Source organism: Haemaphysalis longicornis, unplaced genomic scaffold, assembly GCF_048455015.1.
Source record: "Haemaphysalis longicornis isolate Haplotype H1 unplaced genomic scaffold, Haemaphysalis longicornis Haplotype H1 scaffold_7, whole genome shotgun sequence".
Lineage (NCBI taxonomy): Eukaryota > Metazoa > Arthropoda > Arachnida > Ixodida > Ixodidae > Haemaphysalis > Haemaphysalis longicornis.
Window position 1 is genome coordinate 99522199 of NW_027526422.1, and position 22478 is coordinate 99544676.

General features: G+C 51.3%; 1 protein-coding gene across 1 annotated transcript; it reads left to right on the forward strand.

Moving 5' to 3' along the window:
- Positions 1 to 1880: 1880 nt before the first annotated feature.
- Positions 1881 to 21627, forward strand: LOC144146437 (uncharacterized). Its single transcript, XM_077678391.1, has 5 exons — positions 1881 to 2072; positions 7649 to 7766; positions 11728 to 11987; positions 17635 to 18225; positions 20833 to 21627. Exons 1-5 carry the CDS (start codon positions 1881 to 1883, stop codon positions 21535 to 21537), a joined length of 1866 nt encoding a protein of 621 aa, XP_077534517.1. The 3' UTR covers positions 21538 to 21627.
- Positions 21628 to 22478: the final 851 nt, after the last annotated feature.

The following is a 22478-nucleotide window of genomic DNA, read 5'->3' on the forward strand; positions in this document are numbered from 1 at the left end:
TGGCTGGCCGCTCGCTTCACCACGCTACCACACGCATGTCGGAGGCGACGGAGCTCGGCTCGGGTACGCCTTCACATATGCACCAACGGGTTGTCAGCGGTGGAATGACAACGTCACAACACCGTGCTCAGCATCCAGGTTGTTTTTGCCAGTTTGTTTTTTATAAAGCCACTGCGCATGCCGGGAACGCTTGTCGGTCCCCGTGAGGCACGCGCTCAATAGTGCTCCACATTTTTTGGGGGTATTTTTTTCTGCAACACTGACCTTACGGTTTGAGCAACAGCTCCGCTGTTAAAATTTTGGCTGCTACAGCAAAACCAGGGTGTAACGAACCTCTATATAACGAATTCTTGGATTTAACGAAGTTTTTCAAGTTCCCATTGCCAGTGCCATTTAAACCCATGTGTTTGCGACCTCTATGTAACGAAGGCGTTGCGACGGTTAACCTTGATATAACGAATTCGCTACGCTGCTGAGCAATTGTCTTTTACACTTTTGGTGAGAAATCGGCTGGAGAAACGCACTAATTTAGCGGACTTCGCCCGCACCGCAAACTACCGTGCGTTTCCAGTGTGAGTGCGGTGTTGGTTAGGAGCTAAGCGTGTCTGTCGGTGTGGAGTCGCGCGTGTCCAGTATCATTTGTGGTGTACGTTGGTCGGTAATGAGTTCTGCTTTCAGAAAACCAAAAGTGCCATGTTTTTCAAGACAAGCTCGCAATTTTAATGGCCGCCTCCGCCGCCGAGAAAGAGAAATGTTGACGCCCAGTACTGTATCCCACCTGCACCCTACCGACAATTTTGAACGTGGCAAAGAGCATCAGGTTCACGAAAAAGCACCCTTTCAGCGTACGTTGGTCCTTAAAATGGGCTAAGGCACCCAAAAGCGCCAAAAAGCTAAACTCATACTTAAGTTACGTTTGTGAATACGGCGGTAAGGAACCTGGCTTGTCTGGAGTCCCGTGTGGTGACTAAGGTCGTGAGAAAGCAGTACTCGCAAATCACGCAGTTTTTCACCGTGAAATAAATTCTACAAGTGTGAGTTCCCCATCACTGATGTCTAGCATTGTGGAGTCGTTTCTGCTTCATTCACGCCAGCCATAATCTAAACCTGCGTGTAACAAAAAATTGCGAATTTTTGCCAACTTCATTATACCCAGGTTTAACTGCGTATATAATGCGTTTATTCACTTACAGACATGCAAACTCATACAACATGATGGGACGGTGCTACACTATAGGTTCATGTGCGTCGTTCTGATGAAAGCTGCAGTCCACTGGCCGCTGCGCATAGTCAAATTAATTATTGTCTTCGTGTTTTCGGCGTCTTACACGTTATAAACATGTACTATATGCTCAGTGAAGGAAATTGGGGAAAGATGTCTATTCGTCGACAGCATCCCGCTCATATGCCACATTTCCATACAGGGGAGTGACCAAAAACAGCAAACCTATCTGTGACACCATCAGGACAAATCCCACACGTGCACACATACACATGGCAGATGCCGACACTAGCTTTTTCTTGCCAGTTTTAAAGCGACCACTTTTAAACGCTCCTTAGAAAATACTGTCATCTCAGGATGACCTTAATCGCATAGCTGTACAACACCTGGCGCTGGAACGTGCATGACCGCTGAGCCTTCGGTCTCATTTTTTTTTCTTTTTCCCGCATTCAGTACGCCGCGCTTATAAGAAGTGAGGATACGAAACAGGAACCCCTCCATTACCCATGGGCTGTTTGCATTACAAAATTTTGGTACCTGTATGTATTCGCGTTCGCACGTATAGTATAGGAAGCTGGCCGGCGAAGAAGACGTTGCCATTCGCACGCACACGCGCCACTGCATAGAACAGCCGGAGGTCGCCTCCCGACCTTTCGTCATGCTGCCCCCGAGCTCCGAACGCCTCAGCCCCAACGGCAACGGCACGAACAACGGGCCGAGAGATCCCGCCGATCTCTGCACCACTGGAGACGTGGGGGCGTCCAACATGGACGAGGTATTTGGCGCCATCATGGACCACGTCCAGGAGTGCAACCACATCGCTCTGGACACGGAGTTCCCCGGTCTTCTGGTGAGGCGCACGGACCCTCAGCTCCTCAATCCACCCGTTTGCCATTACTCGTTGACGAAGGACAACGGGATGTGGATGAAGCTGGTTCAGCTCGGATTCAGTTTTTTCGACGATAACGGCCAGCCCGCCAGACGTCTGTGCATGGCAGTTCCACTTCAAGTTCAACGTCGAAGAGCACGTCTCTGCGGGGGACCGCATCCTCTTTCTAATTCAATCCGGCGTCAAATTTTGCTGTGGTTCGACAACTTGACCACGGTCGGGAACATGCGTAACGCGGCGCAGCAGACGAACGCAACAAGTTAACGTTACCTACTTACGTCTCTCTCCTCTCTCTCTCTATCAAACCCAACTATCACCACCAACAACTACCACCAACAACTACCACCACCACCACCAACCCTACGCCACGTAAACGACCCCAATGCTCTGCATTTACTCGTGTCCCTCGCGCGGGGGCATGCGACGGAGGATTTTTTACAGATGCTCTATTGCAGGGTTCGGCAATGTTTTTAGGCGGAGGGCCGAGTTGCATAACGCCGACGCGGCGGAGGGCTGAATGGCAAATCGGTAGGAGCGTGCGGGGTGCTTTGAAGGCAAAGAGAAAAAAAAATTGCACCATCTCCCCGTGGGAAACCCTGATGAGGATGCGAAGCATCGTGGCGGTTCCGTGTGGTTCCATTGTGTTGCCGTTATGTTGAGTGATCTGGTTTTCACTAGCGCCAGAGGGAATTCCGCGTCCGGGTCCACACCGGTGGCAAAGGCACGCAAGTGCTGTTGTGTTAAGGTGAGTAGGCGGTGGTTCTCGAGGCGCCGAAACACGTCCATCATGTTCTTGTCGATGTTGTCTCTGTGGTAGAATAGGTAGTCTCCGTCAGCTTTGGTGAGGTAAAGGTTGTTGACATTGGTCACCGGCTGAGAGCAATTTACACGCCCTCCTCTTCGCAGCTTTGTTGTTGTTGTTGTTGTTGTTGTTCCTTCACAAAATGGCGCATACCCAATCAGGGGATCGGCCAAACATCAGTTACTAATTCGAATGAGATTGCTGCCTAGGTGGATGATTCAAGGAAAGTGAGAAAATTTTGGAAGCTTTTTTCTTCTTGTTTTTGAGGAATCGAGATTGTAAATTAGTCAAAATTGAAACAAAATAAATAGAGAAAGAAAGAAAGAAAGACGAAGAAGAAGAAGAAGAAGGAGGAGGAGGAGGAGGAGGAGGAAAATAATAATTATTAAAAAAAAAACCGGCAATGGAAACGTTTGGAGGGCTCTGGTGAGGTTCCAGAATAAGAATCGAATTACGTTGTGAATCTTTTGGAATCTTCTATGAAGCGCAGAAGAGCAGAACAAACATCCCGGCGGCAATATCCCGTTTCTGAAGCCCCAAATGATAGCAGAGCCGGCACTGATAATGTCAATTACCACGCTATGAAGCGGCACCTCATGGAGCTGACGTCTGAGGCTTGAAAATCGTCGACAGGACAAAAGGAAATGGTCGACAGACTCTTCTTCATTACAGTAACTACACATGGCAGACTGCACCAGACGAGACCTGTGGAGGTATCTGTTCAACTGGGGCACACGACATCGAAGGCTCGTTACTATCACCTCCAGGTCGCGTGAGGGGCACCAATTCGGTTTCCAGGAGAATTTGAGATGACAGAAATCTCGCAACGACAATAGGACTGATTCGTGCTGCCTTTGCAGTTTCAACAATCTACGGAACCTTGCGGCGGCTAATAGAGGCGTAGTCTCAATGACATCGACAACAGGCCCGGAGAGTGCTACCCTTGCCAGAGAATCTGCGGTTTCATTAAAGGTGATTCCCGCATGCCCAGGGACCCAAAGAAAGTCGACTTCAGTAATATGAGGTGGCAGAAGTGACCGAAACGTCCGTAGAAGAGGTGAGTCTTTCGGAGAAGAAAGGGCTAAGCCTACGGATAGGGAATCTGTAATTATGAGTGGAGACGATACCGATATGTGAAGCTTTCGTAGTGCCAACACTATTGCCAAGAATTCCGCATAGAATATTGGGGTAAAATCCACCAGACGAACCGAAAAGTACCAATTTAGGGAAGGGGAAACTATACCTATTCCGGATTTTTCATCTCGTTGAGAAGCATCTGTATAAATGATAGTATCTTGCTGAATTGAGGCCAAATGATCTTCTAGGATACCATTGAGCAGTCTGGCAGGTAACATTTTAGCATTTTGGGGAAATATGTTCCGGAAGTTGACCGTTATCGTATGACCCCTATCAAGAGATGGAAGTATGTTATTGAGCGCAACCCCTAATGGAGACACCAAGCTTTGTGCTAGAGTAACTTGCGGTCGATAGGACCTGGGCCACTGGGCCGCCAGAAACACAGCTGGCTCAGCTACAAAGATAAATTGTGCCCTGCTAACCCCCCCGCCATAGGCTCTCAAGAAAGTCTCCACCGTAAGTATTCGAAATCGGTGATTCAGAGGGGGAACTCCGGCTTCCAAATAAAGTAACGCATTAGCTGCATGTTTAGGTAGCCCTAAACAGCAGCGCAGAGCCTGGCGTTCCAGAAGAACTAGGCGATGGAGCTTATACGTAGCAGCACCCGAGAATAGAACACACCCGAACTCTAAAATAGGCCGCACGTACATATGGTATATCATCAGAAGAGATTCACGGCGCATTCCCCTCTTCTATGACTGAGGCGCCTCAATATGCCAACAGCACGTGCTCCTTTAGTAGCTATACGCTCTATATGTGGACTCCAGTCAAGTTGGCTTGTGTATACTACACCAAGGTATTTTAAAGAATCAACCTGGGGTATGATGTGCTGACGATAACAGAGAGAGATATTAAAGGAAAAAGTGGACTGAAAAACTAGCACAGAGCATTTCCTGGCATTTATAGTGAGAGAGATGCTGTCTAACCAGGAATCTAAAGTATTCAGATACGACTGCATTAATACATACAGTTCGTGTATGTCAGAAGCAGATGCGAAAAACGCAATATCGTCGGCATAAACATAAGTCTGGACACCCGAAACCAAAGGGACCGAGCTTAACAGGATGTTAAAAAGAACCGGCGAAAGGACAGCTCCCTGTGGTACACCTCTTTTCTGCGAGCGCCGAGAGGAACAAATGTTACCCCTCACACACCAGAACTGCCTGTCCTTTAGGAACTCATACAGCCATGCTATAATGTATCTCGGGAAATTTAATTTCTGTAAGCGAGACAATAACACCGGATACTCCACGCTGTCGTATGCTTTTGCTATATCCAAGGTCACTAGAGCCGCAACCTGTTTATATCGACGGGCAAGTTTTATACGACTTTCAAGGTCGATGTGGGCACTCCAAATAGAACAACCTGGGCGAAATCCAATTTGGCTTGGGCTGAGGATATTATACTCAGACATAAATTCCATAATTCGGTGAAGCAAGATCCGCTCAATTAGTTTTACTACGTTAGAAGTCAGAGAGATAGGCCTGACGTTATCAACAGCGAAGCCCTGACCAACATTCTTCGGTATAAGAAGTATTTTTGCTATCCGCCACCCATCGGGTATCCAAGCATTCCTGAGAGAATAATTAATCATACTGAGCAAGTCAGCTTTGTCTTCTCGTTCTTCTTCTTCTTCGGCGGTTCCCCGACGGGAAGATGACGACGGTGGTTGAACGCGAACCTATCTCGTGATGGATTCTTTGGTTGGCCAATCCCTAGGGGCATCCTGCCACAATCAGCATCAGAGGCGCTGCGGACGGGGCTGGTTGAGCTGCAAGGCGCGTGGCGCTTCCCGCCACAGCTTTCCCACGGGAAATTCAGCATCCCCCTCTAAAGTTTTCAGTTCGTCGTTTCCGTTGACGTTCAGCTTCGCGTGCCTTCGTTGTATCAGTAGCTTCTTGGACGTAGTTTGAATGAGTCAAGGACATAAGGCGCGTTCGTAGCACTTGCTCCTGTCCCGGATCTGTAGCGTAGTGGGAAGAGCACCGCGTACCTCCCGTTGCGGCCAGAGAGTCGTGGGATCGAAACCGGGCGCCGGTAACTCTTTTTTTATAGTGTAGTATCGCGGAGCTGTGGGTGTAAGGAGGAGAGTTGCGCATGCGCAGTGAGCGTGTGGACGGCGCCGCCATCAACGACGGAGGACCAGGCGAGCCTAAGAAATGCTCCGCATTTAAAATCAGCGAATAGCCAATAATCACAGTTACTGAATATATACCTGTTGCGAAACTCCCCATAGGCCCCATGTATCAAAAGCCGGTCTTCAGTTGCCCCCCTGCGCTGGGGGCAAGCAAGGGGCAAGTTGACTAGCCTGTCGTCTGTCGGCAGAAAGTTGAAGTAGTACTGAAATGCTTGCGGCGGCTGCTGTAAGTCATAAAACGAGAAACCATAACACATAGGTACATTTTACATAATTAACGTCTTATAATTTAAAAATTAGCTTTATTTTACAAAAAAATTGTGATTATGTAATACTTTATCGAAATTCAGTTTTTGTGCCCTAAGGGCGCGCCAGTACACTTGCCCCTCACTTCAACGGAGCAGGGGGGCACGCGCGGCCCGGATACTGAAGCGGGGTTTCTCAACTGTATATATTGAAGAACTCTGGCCAATAATATTAGACCATAATTGGCAATAATCTGGCTAAGTGTAGATTTGACGACGGGTCACGGTGTATCGACACGATTACTTGTCTGTCTGCATCGTATACTGGAAGTGCATCGTACACCGATCTCGGAGCGGAATATCGCACCTCGCCCACATGACGCACGTGACACATACCCACACGGGGGAGTGACCAGAAATGGCAAGACCATCTGTGACACCCCAGGACAAAATCCCATACGCGCACAGATGGGAGATACGGGTAGTTTCAAGCGCGCCGTATGAAGTACAGCCATTGGAAAATCATCGTTATGGTCATAGCTTAGCCGTATAACAGCTGGCGCTACGGTTTAGCAACGCGGAGTGGTTGGCCTCTGATGTTTTTTTTTTTTTGTTTTCTTTGTAGCGATGATGCTGCGCTTACGACGAGTGAGGCTAGCAAACAGAAATCTCTTCGTTACGCATGTGCCATTTATTTTACGAGTTTCTGATACGTTGATGCATTCACGTTCACACGTATGGTATATCAAACTGGCTTTTTGATAAAGCTCAGCCAGCGAAAAAGACGGCGTTGCCATTAGCACTAGAAAATTCCAAAAGATTCACAACCTAATTCGTATCTTATTCTGGAACCTCACCAGAGCCCTCCAAACGTTTCCATTGCTGTTTTTTTTTTAATAATTATTATTCTCCTCCTCCTCCTCCTCCTCCTCCTCCTCCTCCTCCTTCTTCTTCTTCGTCTTTCTTTGTTTCTTTCTTTCTTTCTCTATTTATTTTGTTTCAATTTTGACTAATTTCCAATCTCGATTCCTCAAAAACAAGAAGAAAAAAGCTTCCAAAATTTTCTAACTTTCCTTGCATCATCCACCTAGGCAGCAATCTCATTCGAATTAGCAACTGATGTTTGGCCGATCCCCTGATTGGGTATGCGCCATTTTGCGAAGGAACAACAACAACAACAACAACAACGAACAGAAGCTGCTGCTTCCCCAAACAGCCGGAGGTCGCCTCCCGACCTTTCGTCATACTCGTTGCCAGCCCAGAACACCGCAGCCCCAACGGCAACCTGGTGAACAACGGGCCGAGAGATCCCTGCCATCCCAGCCCCATCCAAGGTGTGCGAGTGTCGAACTTGGACGAGGAATTCAATGTTGTCATGTACCTTCATGTACCTCGTCCAGGAGAACAACCGCGTCGCACTGGACACGGAGTTTCCCGGTGTTCTTGTCACGCCATCAGACACTGCGTTCCAGCCATCAGTGTACCAATCCTCCTTGCAGTTCGTCCACTTGAGATTTACTTCTTTCGACGAGATCGGCCAGCCAGCACCGGGCAGCTTTGCGCGGCTATTTAATTTCAAGGTCAACGTCGAAGAGATCGTCTCTGCGGAGCACCCCATCCGCTCTCCAACTGAATGCGGCATCGAATTTACAGACACCAGCGAGATCGAATTGACCCGAACAATTAAGTCTGCTGAGCAGTGCACCACATCTGGCATCGTCTTCTCGGACAGTGTCAAGTGTTTTGTCTTTCATGGACGCCACGACGTTCTAGCAGCCTATAGTATGCGGCAGTGAACAGTTCAGCAGCTTTGATTTGTCGCAGTGTCCCACATAGGCTGATCATTTACACTCACCAGAAAATCCCCTGGACGCCGAGCCCGACCGTACTTGCAGTTCGTGGTAATGGAAGGTTTTCCTGTTCTGGGTGTTCTCGCCACAATTGTGCGGCTTGCACTGTGTTCTGAGTCCTTGCTGCATTCTGCGCCTCTTCTAAAATACGCAGAACAGGCCTCAAACCGTTCCTCATTAAAATTTGCCTCCCTGTGTTTGCATCGCCTCTAGGTGCCATAAATTCTGCAGTATCTTGTGCAGCATTTAAAGATTCCTTTATTGCGATGTGGTCTCCCATCTCGTATTTTTGCTCGCGAAGATCCCACGAAGGTCCCGTTTCACGTGGGTACACGGAGGGTTTCTTTAGGTCACCTAGCGATGGCTCAGCGATGGCTCAGAGGTACAGCTATTGCCTCGTATAGGGGAGATACCGGGTTCGAATCGGCGTACCGCCGGGCACCCACTCTTTAATGGGTACACGCCTTCCCTGGTAGAGTGCGGACTCTTCAAAGGGGATTCCTCTCCTGGAAATCTGCCTTTGCCCTTGCGAGGGGCCCCTGACCTTTGTCCATCTGGCGGGGCACCCGGCCATCATGCCGCATTGCCGAGGGTGAAAGAGTCTTGCGGCATGTCCTGCCACAGGCGGTTGTGACTTAAGTGTCCACCGTGGCTGTGGGAGGCCCGATGTGCATTCGTGTGCCTTGATGGTACCTACCGGTAAAATAGCTACAAGTGACTCCCCGGCCTGGCGCTCGGCCCTTGTGTGGGACTACAACGCTTGGCAAGTTCATCCGGCATGCACGGGAAATCGTCCCTATAAAATGGGGTGGCTGCAAAAACGCAGGAACATTTTGCCATCCTCGACCGCACAGGGGTCCGATCCAGGGAGCAGCAACGGCCCGTCTTAGGGGCTCTCTTGTCACCGGGGCGGAGCGTAAGCGCACTCGTTGGCACCCGAAAGACAGCGAACTACCCGGGCAGGACGAGGCCAGAGGAAACTCTGGTGGAGGTCCGAAGCGATTCTGACGTGCAAATCGACCGTTCGACCCTTGTATAGGGGCGAAAGACCAATCGAACCATCTAGTAGCTGGTTCCCTCCGTAGTTTCCTTCAGGATAGCTGGCGCTCGATGGGAAAGCAGTCGCACCTGGTAAAGCGAATGATTAGAGGCATTGGGGTCGAAACGTCCTCAACCTATTCTCAAGCTTTCAATGGATGTGTGCGAGGCCTTCTGGGTTTGAGGCCTCCCGCTGCGATTAGAGTGCGAAGTGGGCCACTTTTGGTAAGCAGAACTGGCACTGTAGGATGAACCAAACGCCGGAGTAAGGCGCCCGAGTATCCTAATGGGGAAAGTTATGGGGAAAGAAAAAGGAACTTTTTGTTACCCTGGCCGCTTGTGAATTAAACTATGCGTGTCACCCCCTTCATACCAGCCCAACTGATGCTGTATTGTTCGTGCTGTTGTTTGCATGTGTTTTGTATGTTGTCTCTTTTGGCTTGTGGGTGTTGTTGTTTTTTGTTCTCTTTTGTTCACTTCACACAGAGGGCTACTTCTGAGGGCCGCTGCTGACCCGGAGGAACTGATTTTCCCGAAAGAAGTACCCCGTGGATGTCCCCTAAATGAAGGCCTCCACCCCTGTGTCGCGACTGCGCACAAGTAATCCCGGCGCCACGGCCCTCGCACTCTCCAGCAAATTCAGTCAAACCCTAGTATAGCGAACCCGGATAGAGCGAATTATGCTATATATCGAACAAAAATAAATCAGTTACGAAAATACACGCGAAACATATTCCTTATGACGAAGTTCACATCTGATATATCGAACTCGGCGTGCCCAGAAGGCCGCGAAAATGCATGGTCTCGGAGCGGCGATTGAGATGTTGATTGGCCGCGACCACTGAGCAAAGGCCACGACTGAGACATTGCGCTTCGTATGGGGCGACATGACGCGCCCGACACTTTCCGTAACACTTTCCGATCGGTGCGTGTATTATCTTTTCTAGAACAGTTTCTTTCTTGCAATTTTAAAGTAATCGTTATGACGCAATAAAAGCACGGTTTCATGCAGCGCCCTGTGTCCAGAAATCTTATTCGAGCTTTTCGGTCCTCCAGACGGTCTACGGGAAAAGGAATATTTTTTTTTTTACAGGACTTCATCGGCTCTACTAAAAAGGCTTTCGCTTTAAAAGCCTTGATGCAGGCCGAGAAAGTACGCACAGCCGACAAAGAGCAGACGAAAAAAGCTCGTTTTACTTTTTCTTTCGTTCATTAAAACATCCTTGCGCAGAAAGGCGCGTCATTCCATCCTCACTTTTTGGCGAACAGAGATCACCTCGCATGGGCAGGTCACTAGTCATAAAGCAGGTCGTAGCCCAGAGAAATCCTCCTTGTCCCCACGTGAGGAAAATAAGAGATGATATTATGGACGATAAAAATAGGGAAAAGGATTGCAATGCAGGTTACACTACTAATACTGCAGCAAGAATCAAACTGGTAAAGAAAATACTGCACAATTATTGGCACCCAAAGGCGACGCAAGAACAGGAAGGCATATTTTCAATTAGAAACGGTTTGAGGATTGTGCTCCGAATATATTTTAAAATAAACAGCTGCAGAGCGCCCCACAGGCCGAGCACACACGCTAATCCAGACTGGCAGGGACGTTAACAACCGAAGCAGCTGGTTTTGCCACAAAACACCAATTACTATACCGCACTCAGAGAGTCCCTGAGGTTATGTGTTAAATGTAAATTCACGCGGTCGGGCCAAGATTAAGTGGGATTCTGTGGGAAGTCCAGTCTTCTCAACTGTCCAGTGCCGGATAATCTGCCGTACAGCCTGAAATCAACCTCCGCCTACGACGGATGTGTGTCCGTAGTACTCGTAATCCATTATGCCAGAAAAACAGACTTATCACGCGCGTAAGAATACGACACGAGAAAGCATGCTGTTTTGTTTACTTGGTGTTGTCTCCAGAATCTGTGGACCTCCAGGGCAGTCGCCACATTTTGCAGGTCTCCCCGGTGACCGGGGCAGTCCATGATGCACATTAAGGCATAGATGGCTGGAAAAAAAATTGAAAACAGCCTAAACAATGCACTCTCTTTTTGTGGCAAATCCGTTTCTGTCAGCACCTTGAGCAGATAGCCAAAGTCGTACGCTCCGTGGAAGACAAGGCACTCGACACTCTCCGAGAGGGCGACGACGCCGGGTGTTTTGCACAGCTCAGCAAACTTGTTCGGGGGAATTTCGTCTCTTTCGTCCTTGTCAAATTTGAGGCCCGATTCAGTTAGATGTTTAGGTTCTCCGCAAAGACATCCTCGTCGACACTGAATTTGAAGTTGAACTGCCACGCGCAGCAGTCTGATGCTGGCTGGCCGTTCTCGTCGAAGAAACTGAATCCGAGATGAACCAGCTTCACGCAGATCCTGTTCTCCCGCATCAACGAGTATCGTAAGCGGAGGTTTTCGGGAGCTGAGGGTCCTCAGGCGTCACCAGGAGACCAGGGAACTCCGTGTCCTGACCGACCTGGTTGCACCCCTGGACGAGGTGGATGATGGCGTAGAATTCCTCGTCCAGTTTGGAGGCCCAGGCTTCTCTAATGGTGCAGAGATCGGCGGGATCTCTCGGCCCGTTGTTCACGCCGTTGCCGTTGGGGCTAGGGCGTTCGGAGCTCGGAGGCAGCAAGACGAAAGGTCGGGAGGCGACCTCCAGCTGTTCTGGGTATGCAGTGGCGCGTGTGCGTGCAATGGCACCGTCTTCTTCTTCGCCGGCTTAGCTTTTTTTTATGAATAATAAGCGAGTTTCGTATACCATATACTTGAGAACGCGAATACATCAACGCACAGATATTCGTATTTTAAGCAGCACATGCGTAATGAAGGTGTTTCTGCTTCCTATCCTCACTCCTCATAAGCACGGCGTACTCAATGCGGCGAAAAGACAAAAATTAAGACTGAAAGCTCAGTGGTGATACACTTTCCAGCACCAGCTGTTGTAAGGCTATGCGATTATGGTCATTCTGCGATTACACTATTTTGTACGGTGTGTTTAAAAGTGATCGCTTTACAGTTGGCAAGAAATAGCGAGTGTCAGCAAGTGGCGTGTGTGCACATGCGGGATTTGTCCCGATGGTTTTTAAGATAGCTTTGCCGTTTTTGGTCACTCCCCCGAGTGGATATGTGCCATATGGGCGGGATGCTATTAGAGTCCTGGGAGGAAGCCCTGTCCAGCTGGGACCCTGCACAGCAGCTTGCGCTGCTTAGTAGGGCCAGGGATAGCCAAATAGCTTCTGGGGTCCTAAAATTTATATCCCACCCTTGATATCTCCCCCTTTCTTTTGCCCCTTTTCACAAAATAAAAGCTGACTACTACTATCGAAGAACAGACACCTTGCCCTAACTTCCTTCCCTATGCATATGTATGTTTATTACGTGTAAATCGTCGAAAATACGAAGACAACTATTAATTTGACTATGCGCAGCGGCCAGTGGACTGCAGCTTTCATCAGAACAATAACGCACAGTAACCTAACAGTGAAGCACCTTCCCGGCGTTTTGTGTGGGTTGGCATGTCTGTAAGCGAACAGATGCATTCATTATATTCAGTTAAACCTGGATGTAACGTTAACAGAACGCGCTGTTGGGCGAGTTGGTACATACTGAATGGGAGGCTTAGCGCAAAAAAGACGAGGACGTTTGCCACCGTCATCGTCTTTTTTGCGCTAAGCCTCCAATTCTGGATGTAACGAAGTTGACAAGAATTCGCAATTTTTCGTTATATCCAGGTTTCCAAGTAATGCTCGCGTGATACAAACAGAAACGAAACCAAAATGCTAGACATCAGTGATGGGGAACTCACACTTGACGAATTTATTTCTCACTGAAAAACTGCGTGATTTGCACCTGCTGCTTTCCCACGAACTTAGTCACTACACGGAACTCCAGAGACGGAAGGTTCCTTACCGCCGCATTTGCAAATGTAACTCAAGTATCAGTTTTGCCTTTTAACACTTTTGGGCGCCTTAGCCCATTTCAAGGACCAACCTTATGCTGCAAGGGCGCCTTTTCGCGAACTTGACGCTGTTTGTCGCACTCAAAATTGTAGAGAGGGTGCTGTCTGGGATACCGTACCGGCGTCAACGTTCCTCTTTGTCGCCAGTGGAGACGGCAATTAAAACTGGGAGTTTGTCTTGAAAAGACAAGACATTTCGTTTTCTGGCCGCAGAACTCATCACCAATGAACCACCACAGATGATAGTGGAGACACGCGACTACGTGTCGACAGGCACGCCTAACTCCTAACCAACACCACACGCACACTGGATACGCACGGTAGTTTGCGGTGTGGGGAAGTCCACTAAATTAGTGCATTTTTTCAGCCCATTTCTCAGCAAAAGTGTACAAAAGAATGGCTCATCACCATAGCGAATTCGTTATATCAAGATTAACCGTTGCAACGCCTTCGTTACATAGAGGTTGCGACACGTGGGTTTCGATGGGGCTGGCAATGGGAAATTGAAAACTTCGTTAAATACAAGAATTTGTTACATAGAGGTTTTTTTATATTCACGTTTAACTGTAGCAGTTAAAACTTTTACAGCGGAGCTGTTGTTTAGGACGTAAGTTCGGTGCTGCAGGAAAAAAATACCAAGAAAATGCGGAGCACTCATCAGCGCGTGCCTCACGGTGAGCGCCGTGTACCAGGAGTCTCTCCGTGCTTGTGCCGTCGTTGAGCCCCAGTGCCGCCTTGTACGCCTTGAGTATCAGCGCGTTGATTTTGTTCCGCTCGCATTGCCTCTACTTGTGTAATGATGCCACGTACGTTACGTGTCTTATTGCGAAGGATGGTACGAGTCTCATGAGGCTCTCCACATACCATGCTGAATACGCCGGTTCTCATCCGGCGGGAGAGGAAAAAATGTTCAGTTGTCTCTAATTCGTTACAAAATGCACAGAGTGGTGAAAGGGCCAGATTGCAGTGGTACGAGTAATACTTTACGTTTGGGACACTAAATCGAAAGCTGGTGAGGGTAACCTCACAAGCTCGTGACTGACTAATCCGTCACTTGCTTCTGAGCACGCGACTGACACCGTCGTCGTCTTCCTCTGCGACTGACCTTTCTCAGTGAGCAAGTTTCGTGAACCATATATGTTTAAACTCGAATACGCCAACGTAACAAAACCTTTAAAAACAAACAGCACATGCGCAATGAAGGAGTTTCTGTTTGCTAGATAACTCGTAAGCGCAGCGTCCTTGATGCGGTAGAAAAAAATAAATACCAAACAATCCACGGTGACAAGTCTTCCAGCGCCAGCCATTTTACGCCTATGCGATTATATATGGTGGTTCTCCATTGACAATGTTTCCTTCAGTGCGTCTAAATGTGGCCGTTTTAAAACTGGCAAGAAATAACTATAGTGTCGGCGCCTGCCATTCGTGCACGTGCTTGTTTTGGCCGGCAGCGTCACAGATGGCTTTGCCATTTCTGGTCACTCTCCCGTGTGGATATGTGCCGTATGCGTCACGTGCGCCAAGTATTCACGGGTGGTGGAACAGTCGAGGCTTGCAGTTTTGCCGTCGCTTTTCCCTCTTGCGGCGAAACCTAGAAGCCAAGGTAAATTTTTCTTGAGTTCGCCTGCCCACCAAACAGAGCAGTCTGGCTCAGGCTGTATGTCCGAGTTTCAAAACAGGTGAATTCATTGTTTTCTTGGCCTGGGCTCGGCATCGAAAGCAACGCCCGCACTGCTTCGCCTGCACGGCGATAAAAAGGCGGTGATGAGCGCACGGAGGTAGGCACACGCCAAAAGGAGAAGCCCTGTAATGAACTATTTCCAGCTGTCGCTTCAAAATGGCACAGCCCTGTGCCCCAGGTTTAGCACCGCGAGAACACCGAGCATGTTTTCCTCGTAGTAATGACTACTTGCTATTAGAGGCTTGTTGTTGTTGTTGTTGTTGTTGTTGTTGTTGAAAACGTTTATTAAGAAAAGAGGGGGAGGGAGTTGGTTTAAAAGGAGTAGCACTGGGTGGCCGTCCTATTCCGGTAGGCCGCGGGCTGTGGCTGCAGTCTTCGCCCGGAGAATCAGCGCTTCCTGTTCTTCGAGCTGGCTGCAGCGCAGCGCGCGCTCCCAATGCTCAGGAGAGGGGGAGAGCGGGGTGGGGAGGGTGGGGGATTGGACGGACATCTTCAAACTAAGTGGCTGGTGGTGTTGGGAGAGTTGCAGTGTGGATAGTTGAATGGGTAGAGGGTGGGGGAGACATAGTGAAGGCGAGTGTGATTGTGGTACGTCTGTGTTTGTAGGCGGCGCCATATACGGGTGTCGGTGGTTGTGAGGGAGGGGTGGAGGTGGGATAGAGTCGTCGGGAGTTCCGGTAGCGGGCCAAGATGTCGGAGTACCTTGGGGGCAGTTAACAGTTTTTATTACGTTATTGATTCGTTTACTTTCCGCATTCTCGGCAAGGATACTGTAAGGTAGAGTCTCCACTCTCCCCCTGTGTATCTGCGTTCACCCCTGTAAGCCCGCTGCGTAATTCTCGTTTTGTTTACCGGCGAGACGCGAAGTTGGAAGCCGCGAGCGCATGCCTCGCGTTCCTTCCTTTTGTGCGGCGAGAGGAGGGGGTGCTTTTCCCGAGAACCTTCGTTGCGCTGGTACGCGGTCAGCTCTTCCCGCGGGTCGGGCGGCGGCCGTCCTTGGCCTCGGGAGGGGATTAGCCCCTACTTCCTCATTGTGCCGGCGAGCGCCCGTGGACAAAGGCGAAGCGGCGAGACGTTAAGACGTTGCTGTAAGGCGTTAGTCTAGACCGTTCTAAGCCGTCCGGCTTTCGCTTTGGAGCAGTTACCGCCCGTTCAACCTAGTGGGGTGGCCGCTCCTCACGGTATGCGACTTTAGGTAGCCGAGGCCTTGCCTTGGCTTAGCGGTGGCAATAGCGTTCGCGGAAAGCTGACTAGGAGTTGCGTGAGAGAGATTATCGGGTCATGTGACCGCGGGGGTGACATGTTTACGATTGGTTAGTTCTTTTTTTGTGTGTGTGTTTTATTTGTTTGTAGTGGACCAATCGGGGCCTTGAGAGCTGATGTCACCCTGATGTCAGCCCGGATATCCGCCTGACATCATTTGCACTCTCGCACCAGCAGGGGCGCTGCCCAAATCCTATAAATGCTAGGAACCCCATTACCGGGGGTCGGATTTTACTTCTTGCAGGCGCTTCGCGCCATCGGCTATGCCGAGCGTTCTTCTAAGAACCACCACTTGGGTCCATTCTCGTTTGTAGGTACCCTGTACCTTCGGCTATGCCGAGAGTTGTAACGAGTTACCCCATTTTATGTAAATATTGTAAATTTCTCTTGTAAATAGTACTGCCCATAAACTCCAAGTTATATCGTACCCAAGCCTGCGTCTAATGGCTACCGGCATCCAGCAACCACCGAACCCATCGACTCCTCGACGGCCGCCTCCGGCGGCTTAACAGATCGTCGGCCGCACCGGCGAACATCTCGTCTGGTCCTCATCGGCCGCACCGGCGAACATCGCGTCTGGTCCTCACCGGCTGACGGCGGTACCAGCGGATCCACCTTTGGGGGAGGAGTGCGAAGGAAAACTTTACTGGCGCAGTCGGACAGGCTGGTATCCGGAAGCAACGGTACGACACCTGCATCGCCTCTGGCGATTCGCCTCGGGCGAAACAACTTGGCAGAACTTCACCGCGGCGAGATCTCGGATCGTCGCCCCTGGCTGCGGAGCAGCCGAACGTCGACAGAGCCATAACCACCCTGGGCGGAGTCACCGATCGACAACATCACTAGGAAGCCTGGCGGGAACGCCGAACCGCGGAAATCTCGAGCGACCACAGGCCGCTAGCCACACTTGACGCAGCTAAAGTGGGTGAGTCTCCTCATTTCTTTCCCCGCTGCCACTGTTGTGTCAGAGCTGTGTGTGGGCCAGAGATAGCGGGTTAAAGGGCTAACATGTCTGGCGACGAGGATAACGAGAGTGTGAGTGGCGGTAGCGACGTACAAAGTGAGGTGCTCTCAGAGCGCCAGATGGAGTACAACTTGAAAATGGCAAGGGAGCGCCGAAATACGCTAAAACTGGAACTTGCTCTTGCGAATAGTGCCTCTCGATCGCGTGGGCCCAGCCCAGCTGGCAGTGCGTCTCCGCGCGGTAGGAACAATGGTTTGCGGTACTATGCGAAAATGCTGGCAGGCGCATTCCCAAAATTCCCTACGGACGCGGAAGTACCGATTTGGTTTGAATCGGTTGAAAGCACCCTCTTGGCATACGAAGTCCCTAAGGAGTTCTGGGGGCAGATAGTGTTTCCCATTATCGCCGAGAGGGTCGAGTACCTTTCAACGAGACTAACTCCCGCTCAGAACCGCGACTACGAATCGGTCAAGGAGGTGGTACTTGAGGAGCTGAGGCTTTCGCCCTTAGAGTACCAAAAGCGGTTCCTCGGGGCCCGCAAGCGTAAGTCGGAGACGTGGAAAAGCTTCACTACCCGCCTTCGCAGCTACCTAAATTTCTACGTGGAAGCGAGAGGTGTGTCAACCTTCGAAAAGCTGTTGGACCTGCTCGTGGCCGATCAGCTGAAGACGACGGGGCTGACCGAGGAGGCTTTGAAATACGTGAGGCTGCGTGAGGGGGCCAGCTGGTTTGACGCATCAGAGTCCGCGAAGCTGCTGCAGACCTTTGAGGGTGCCGCAGGAAACAAAGACGCTAGCGCTGAGGCTAACGTGACCAACGGGGAGAAACCGGCGACTAAGCCGAGCGGTGACAACCCGAAGGGGGCACGGAAACTTCCGCAGGGGCCCAAGACAAGGTTTAACCAACAGAGCAAGGGGAAACCTAACGCATGCTTCGAATGCGGCGCGGAGGGTCACCTGCGCCCGAACTGCCCACGTGTCCGGGAGCGACAGACAGCCGCGACAAACGCGCCAGCGCGCACAGAAAGGCTAATCGCGCGGGTCGCCACCGAGGGACCTACAGGTGTGGGGGATCGCTTAACGAGCGTAACCATGCACTGTGGGAACCAAGAGATAAGCGCAATAGTGGATACCGGAGCAGAAATCACTGTCGTGCGGGAGAGCATCGTGCCCGACGCGCTAACGGAGTCTCACGGCACCGTGAAGCTTGCGTCCGCGTTTGGGGAACAAGTCGAGGCTAAGCTAGTAGTCCTCCCGCTTGCACTAAGGGCGGGCCAGGCGATTTTCTCCAACGTCGGGGAAGGGACTCCAGTGCTTTGCGCACTCACCGACAAGCTAACATCGCGTACAGACTGTTTGCTATCCGCGGAGGATTGGGGCGTTCTGCAGGAAAACCGAGATCAGGAGCAGGAGGCAACCGGGATGGTCGCGACACAGACGAAGCGCGACGAGCTGGTGGCCGCGCTTGAGCTGAACGAGGCAGACGCTCCCCAAGAAACCCTGGAACAGGGTGAGGAAAACGCGAACGAAGCGGTAACCGGTGAGGTTGACGGCGACGCGGGTGATAGCATTCACGAACGAGAGCCTGCCGCGAGTGACACCCAAGCGCTTAGAGCAGAGCAAAAGGGTGACGCAACCCTCGAAAAAGCGTGGCGCGATGCAGCCGACGGGAAGGGAGGCATGCTGGTTATCGACGGCTTGCTCTACCACCGAGACAAGGTGCTGGGGGAGCCGATCAAGCAGTTGGTTTTGCCAGTGGCGTGTCTCCGCCAAGTACTCAGACTGGCTCACGAATCGCCCTGGGGTGGTCACCTAGGTTGTCGAAAAACGAGCGCTAGAATAAAGTACAGCTTCTATTGGCCAGGCATGGAGATGGACATCCAGGAGTGTTGCAACAGCTGTCACGGTTGTCAGGTGAGGTCAGACCGGCGACTAACAGACCGCATGCCGGTAGCTCCGCTAAGCCGACCAAAATACCCATTCCAAAAAGTGAACGTCGACGTGGTGGGGCCGATAGACCCGCCCTCGAGACGCGGATACCGATACGCGTTATGCGTCGTGGACTTGTGTACTCGTTGGCCGGAGGTGGTCTGCCTAAGATCATTGACCGCGAAGGCTACCTGCGACGCGCTGCTGACGGTGTTCGCTAGGACGGGAGTCCCGGAAGTAGTTAGCTCAGACTGCGGGACGAACTTTACCGCGCAGCTCACCACCGAGTTTCTGGCGCGGCTCGGGTGTTCCCCGCGGTTCTCTACACCCGACCACCCTGAGAGCAACGGAGCGGTAGAGCGTTGGAACCGGGTGTTCAAAAATATGCTTTTCCATGTGGTAGGCGAACACGCGGGCGAATGGGAGAAGTTCGTCCCATTTTTGCTCTGGGCTTACCGCGAGGTGCCACATGACACAACCGGGGTGTCCCCATTTCGGTTGTTGTATGGTAGGGACCCGGTCGGCCCGCTAGCTATTCTCCAACGCTCGTGGACAGGAGAACAGGAGCTCCCGATCGCCCTAGCTGAGAGTCCCGAGCAATACTTGCTAAAATTGAGGCGAAAACTTCAACAAGCGGCCGAAGCTGCAGAAGGGACAAGCGCTAAGCGCCAGCGCGAATACGCTACCCACTACAACCTACGCACTACCCCGAAGTCCTTCGACCCCGGGGACCAGGTGCTAGTGTTCGATGATAAGCGACCCGGAAAGTTATACCCTAAGTGGTTGGGTCCGTATACAGTCAGGGAGAAATACAGGCAGCATTCCTACTATGTAGAGAAGCCGGAGGGAGCACGTATGCTGGTCCACGGTAACCGACTGCGACCCTACACCTGCCGAGTGCAGAACATTGGCGTCATATTCCATGACGACCAGGACTTCGGAGAAGTCGAATACGTGCCCAGGAAAATCGCTGCGGCTGAGGTTGCCCCAGTGCTCCCTGAGGAGAAAACCTTGCACCTACGCCCGGAGGATAGGGTCAGCATAAGCGAATTGTTTCAGCACTACGCCCCCCTGTTTTCCGGAAACCTAAGAATCGCTAGGGTGGGAGAGCACAGGATTAAACTCATCGAGGGCGCGGAACTGAAGCGGAACCGTCCGTACCGCATGCCGGAGGCATTGAAGGGAGAGGTGACGAAGCAGGTGAACGAACTGCTAGAGCTAGGCCTTATATACAGGTGCGAAAGTCCTTCCGCCCACCAGTTGGTGTGCGTTTCGAAGAAGGATGGCACGATAAGAATGTGCGTCGATTATCGGAACCTAAACGCGATCACCGAGCCCGATGCTTTTCCTATGGGTTGCCCTCAGGAGTTGGTTTTGAAGGTAGGCAAGGCACATTTCATCACCTTGATCGACCTACGACGCGGGTATTGGCAGGTACCACTGGCGGAGAGTTCTCAAATGGCCACCGCGTTCGTGTCGCACATGGGACAGTTCGCGTGGCGGGTGATGCCTTTTGGTCTGCGAAATGCCGCCGCCAGCTTTCAGCGAATCATGAACCAGCTGCTCGCACCTCATGAGGGTTATGCTTGCGCGTACCTCGACGACATTGCCGTTTTTAGCGAGTCACTGCCCGAGCACCTGAGACACTTAGACGCCGTGTTTGCGACGCTCGCCTCGGTGGGCCTCTCGGCGAACTTAGAGAAGTGTCAGATCGCGCAGTCTTCCATCCGCTACCTGGGTCACGTGGTGGGTTCCGGGAAGCATGGCCCCGACCCGGCAAAGCTGGAGGCGATCAAAGGGCTTAAGGTACCCCAGACTAAGAAAGAGCTCAGGAGCGCGCTGGGCCTGTGCGGATATTACAGGGACTATGTACCTAACTTTGCCGCCATCGCGAAGCCTCTGACTCAGTTGACAGCTAAAGGCACTCCCTCTCGCATCCCATGGTCTACTGAAGCCGATCATTCCTTCAAAATGATAAAACGTGCTCTCTGTGATGTCACCTCCTTGACAACACCCGATATCACCAAACCCTTTTGGCTGTTCACCGACGCGTCAGCCATTGCCGCGGGAGCCTGTTTGGCTCAACTGACCGACGACGGCAAGGAGCTGCCGATAGCATTTGCCAGCCACCGCTTCACGCCCACACAATCGAGGTGGTCCACCATTGAACGCGAGGCATTCGCGGTGATTTGGGGTCTGAGGAAGTTCGATACTTGGGTATTTGGCGCCCAAGTCATAGTCGTGTCCGACCACAACCCACTCAGTTACCTCACCCAGACAGTACCGCAAGGGGCAAAGCTCACGCGTTGGGCCTTGGCACTGCAGCGGTATAACATTGTGGTAAAACACCGGAAAGGCGAGGCACACGCCAACGCGGATACCCTGTCCCGCCTTCCGAACGAGTGCTGGAATGAGGCGCAGTAACGGCTCTGACATACGCATTGGCCGGGGAACAGCGTGGGGAGGCCACCGGTGCCGGTGTGTGTGCGAGTGTGTGCGCGTAGACGAAAACGGAACACTGAAGAAGTGGCCGTATGAACAATCGTCTAGCCAGTGGCAGCCAGTGTACCTGTGGTGTTTCTATGTGTTTTTTTTTCTGTTCCTTTTGTCTAGCATTGCGGTATTGTTGTGTCAGGGTATAGCGTGTCTCACGTTATATTGTGTCATTTTTAGTTGCAGTTCTAAGCCCTAAACTGCGTGAAAAACAATAGCTACATGCAGCTGACTTTTATTTTTTTTTTTTGTTCTGCTAATACTGAGTTCAAGTTATTGCAGAATCTTGGCATGGGGGTGTAAGCCCGCTGCGTAATTCTCGTTTTGTTTACCGGCGAGACGCGAAGTTGGAAGCCGCGAGCGCATGCCTCGCGTTCCTTCCTTTTGTGCGGCGAGAGGAGGGGGTGCTTTTCCCGAGAACCTTTGTTGCGCTGGTACTCGGTCAGCTCTTCCCGCGGGTCGGGCGGCGGCCGTCCTTGGCCTCGGGAGGGGATTAGCCCCGACTTCCTCATTGTGCCGGCGAGCGCCCGTGGACAAAGGCGAAGCGGCGAGACGTTAAGACGTTGCTGTAAGGCGTTAGTCTAGACCGTTCTAAGCCGTCCGGCTTTCGCTTTGGAGCAGTTACCGCCCGTTCAACCTAGTGGGGTGGCCGCTCCTCACGGTATGCGACTCTAGGTAGCTGAGGCCTTGCCTTGGCTTAGCGGTGGCAATAGCGTTCGCGGAAAGCTGACTAGGAGTTGCGTGAGAGAGATTATCGGGTCATGTGACCGCGGGGGTGACATGTTTACGATTGGTTAGTTCTTTTTTTGTGTGTGTGTTTTATTTGTTTGTAGTGGACCAATCGGGGCCTTGAGAGCTGATGTCGCCCTGAT